The sequence below is a fragment of the Nanorana parkeri genome, unplaced genomic scaffold, assembly GCF_000935625.1.
Source record: "Nanorana parkeri isolate BGI_ZX_2015 unplaced genomic scaffold, ASM93562v1 scaffold1040, whole genome shotgun sequence".
NCBI lineage: Eukaryota > Metazoa > Chordata > Amphibia > Anura > Dicroglossidae > Nanorana > Nanorana parkeri.
Window position 1 is genome coordinate 133,874 of NW_017307308.1, and position 4,292 is coordinate 138,165.

At 44.2% G+C, this 4,292-nt stretch overlaps 1 protein-coding gene across 1 annotated transcript in view; it reads right to left on the reverse strand.

The window, feature by feature from the left end:
- The window catches only part of LOC108796016 (kinesin-like protein KIF6), a 109,928-nt gene extending 105,969 nt beyond the window's left edge, over window positions 1-3,959 (reverse strand). Inside the window, exons 1-2 of the mRNA XM_018567382.1 lie at window positions 3,858-3,959; window positions 668-777 (exon numbers count right to left, since the gene is read on the reverse strand). Coding sequence (XP_018422884.1) covers window positions 668-777; window positions 3,858-3,923 — 176 coding nt within the window. The 5' untranslated portion in view covers window positions 3,924-3,959. The remainder of the gene's footprint in view (window positions 1-667; window positions 778-3,857) is intronic.
- Between the last annotated feature and the right edge of the window lie 333 nt (window positions 3,960-4,292).

The window sequence follows — 4,292 nt, forward strand, 5'->3', positions numbered from 1 at the left end:
TACTGGCCCATTAAAATTTAAATGCCAAAACCGGCTTTGGTCTGCTGTACAGGGACGGCAGGATTTTGACACCAGGTCAAATTCACATTATACGGCTTGTATTTTAAATATACACTTAAAAGAGAACTATGGGGTAAATGTTTTTCCCAATAGTTCTCTTTAGGGTCACAAGAGGACATATACTAGCGACCTCCCATGACCCAAAGCTCAGTATATCGCTATTAGATAGGCAGAGCCAGCTGTCACTCACGCAGCTGGGTGGATCCAGACAGTATTGTCGGGATCCGTCGCGGCTGCGGCGTCTCCGTATACAGCTCGCAGTATACTGAGCTTTGGGTGACGGGAGGACGCTAGTTTGTGTCCTCCCGTTACCCTTAGGAGAACTATGGGGAAAAGCCCTGACCCCTTTAAAGATCTAAACTGACTGCTAGGTTTGCAGTAAAGCAAATATGGGAATACGTTAAATATCCAAAACTGTTCCAGAGGAGTAATAGCAACTCATAGCAACCAATCAGATTCTCATTTCCCATGACCACACTGCCCTTGGATATTGAGAGGGGACTGTTATAGGCTGATATGGGTAGAGATACCAACAGAACATCAAGACCCACAACTGGCACATGTTATCCCTGCAGCAAAGGAAACCAAACGAGTGAAGATCCCTCACCTGAACTTGTAAATCTCCCGCTTATTATTAACAAATCCATCGGCCAGATCCCGGGGAACGGTGATCTCCAACGAAGAGGCTCCACATTCATCTTGGTTGATGGAATATATCTAGGGAGAGAATGCAACAACAAGAGGTTACAAAATGTATATGAGTATTCATAATCATGAAATAAATATGTGCTGAAAAATGACATGCACGGTGTCACTTCTGTATACGAATGGACAAAGATCATTCACGCCACGTGAATCTGATGTGGTGTATATTGAGAACCCGGTGAAAGTGAGTGGGCAGGCTCAATGCAACATGTACTGAGTTGACATTCCCCCCCCAAAAAAAAGCAGGGTGAAATAGTGTGTGTGTGTATATATATATATATCTTAAAGCTGAACTCTATCTAATTTTAAGGAAAAGTGCACTTATCCTTTTTGTCCCCCCTGACCTAAACGATTCCACCCTCCCTCACTGCAGATCTGTACATACAGAGATCTGACGGGCACGGATCCTCTATTCTTTACATTGCAGCGCTGCAATGCTCCCTCTACTGGCCACACTGGCACATTACAGCCCCATAGACTTCTATGAGGGTCATCACCCAGCAGAGAGAAGTCCTTGGCCAGGAGAAGACTTGCAGCGCTGCCGGATGTCAACAAACTGCGGATCAGCAGCCAGTGGATCTCAGCAAGTATTGTTCTTGAGAGGGCAAGGGTGGGATCCTTTACGTTAAGGGAGGGGGCAAAAAGAATAAGTGCATTTTGTCCTGAAAGTGCATCTAATCTTTAAATATATTCCTCAATAGCAACAAAGGATGAATGCATCGCTAGGTGTGAATGGGGCCGAAATGTCTGTGTCATCTATGGGGAGATTCACCCTCTCTATTTGCACTGATCACCGTTATTAATGAAAGTGAAAGAAAATCCCAAATTTTGGGTGGTCCCCTGAACAGGAATAGATGGGAAATCTTCCAATGCGGACACTAGTTCTGGTGACCCTGCTGACCACCAGGGATTTCCCTTTCTTTGAAGGGATCTCCTCTCGCTTCCTGTTGTGGCTATTGGACAGGAAGTGAAGGGAAATAAACCCAAAGATGGCATAAAAGCTGACAGAGGTTATAACTCTCCCCTATCCAAAACTAAAAATAAATATTGGCTTCAGTTCTACCCTAATCAGTATCTTTTTTTTTACTTTGGAAAGAGCAGGGAAGGATTAGACCCCATGTCACTTTTTATTGCTGCCTCGGCATATATCTGCTAGCCCTGGAGACCACTATCACTGGGGCTGAAAGTGTAAATATATCCTGACATTTCAGTTGTTATTGCAACAGGAACAGGGGGGAAATCTTCCAATGGGAGACACCTGTTGTGGTGACAAGTATCTAAGATGGGATTTCCATCATTTTAGAGAGATTTCTTCTCACTTTCTGTTGTTTCTATGGCAAAGAGACACCCTCCAATTGGACACAGAAAGTGAAAAAAATAAATAAAACACTGGCTCTTCCCAACTCTGTACAAAACAAAAACAAAAAACCTTGGGTTTAGATTCTCTTGTGGACCGGACTTACACTATTTTGCCAAAAGTATTAGGACGCCTTTACACGCACATGAACTTTAATGGCATCCCAGTCTATAATATAGTGTGTGTGGACATGCAAAAGAATCCTTTTTTTTTAAATATGTATTTATACTGATGATGGATGGAAGGAAGAAATGTGAATGATAAATACAATCCCGCAGGAAGTCAGCCTGTGGTACTGGAGACATTAGGGTGCTGATACCAGAACCAGCAAACTCCAGGTGGATCCATCATAGACCTCCATCTGTCTGTCTGAATAATAGGGAGTGTTGTCCAGTCCAGCGGCTGCTGCGTATACATACGGCTCTCCTACGCCTGTCGCTGTACATTAAACAATCCCATATATCCTGGATTAAGAGGACACGTCTGAGGCCTCCGCTGAGTCCGGAACTGTCTACAATCCATCAGGAAGCAGTGACAGGACCTCACTAAACATATAGATGTGTTTTAGCAACCAGTCCGGCAGTCATCAGTAAATAAATACAACATCTGGCCGTGATTTCTGATTTTGGGGGGAGTTCCTGGAACGTAAAATTGATTTTACTCCATGGGTTCATGGGGGGGGGTCTCCGTAGAAACCAAGTGACAGTTGGGACTACGGCTGCAACTAACCATTATTTTCTAATCAATTAGTTGGCTGATTATTTTTGGAGGGATTAAAAGAAAACATTTTAATATCATCTTTTATCTAAAATAGTTTTTTGGATTTTAAATTTTTTTTGCAATCGCATGGCATTGTGGTACCGCGTATTCCAGGGCTGGCGATCACACTGCGGCTGGGAGGCGCGTTCAAGGTTCCATTGAAATGAATGGCACTGCAACACACCTCCCGCAGAAGAATTTGTCAGGCCCAAAATTAACATTTATTTTTTACAACCTTTTTTATTTATCTTTTAATAATTATATGTAACATTATATATAATAAAAGATATAAAAGCCCGGTCATCACTTTACAGTTAGCCATGAATACCGGTCCAAAAAGTATTGCTCTCACTCTGACGCACGCGGCGATACCCAACATGTGTAGCGCATTCATCATTCTCGTACGTATGTGCGCCCGACTTTTTTTTCCTCTAGTATGCGCATGTTCACAGGGGACTTCTTTTTTGGTATTTTTCATTTTATTTAACTTTATTTTTTAAACGTTATATTTGTTTTTTTACTTAACTTCGTTGCTATCACATAGGGGGGCTTACACCCCAAATACTGATCCCCATTACTGTACACCTAGAATTCTGTATCCCCCCAATACTGATCCTACTACTGTACACCCCAAATACTGATCCCCAATACTGTACACCTAGAATTCTGTATCCCCCCAATACTGATCCCCACTACTGTACGCCTAGAATTCTGTCCCCCAATACTGATCCCCACTACTCTACACCTAGAATTATGTCCCCTCAAATACTGATCCCCATTATTGTACATCGCTCTGAAACTTCTGCCCCTTTACCCTATCACAAAAAGGATCCGTTGGCAATACAATCCCCCTACTGTATGTAAACAGGGTGTCCCGTTCCCCCCACACACACATACTATGGCTCCCAGTATATCTGCCGCCACCGACATCCCCGTGCTATTCCCCCTCCCGGTATCTCCCTTCTCGGTATCTCACCCCGGATGTGTGGCGGCGGTTGTGGGGTCGGAGCCGGCAGTAGATGCGGATAGCCTCCTTCACCATCTTCCACCATAGCAACCGTATCCACGGACTCTAGCATACACGTGACCGAGTAGAACTTGTCACGTGACAAAAGACAAGCAAACGCACGATTCAAGATTCAACCACACATTCATCATAACTCCGCCTACTCCTCCTGCAAAGAACGCAAAACGTATACTCCGCACAGTACACCCCCCTCCTCCTGTATACTCTGCACAGTACACCCTCCTCCTCCTGTATACTCTGCACAGTACACCCTCCTCCTCCTGTATACTCTGCACAGTACACCCTCCTCCTCCTGTATACTCTGCACAGTACACCCTCCTCCTCCTGTATACTCTGCACAGTACACCCTCCTCCTCCTGTATACTCTGCACAGTACACCCTCCT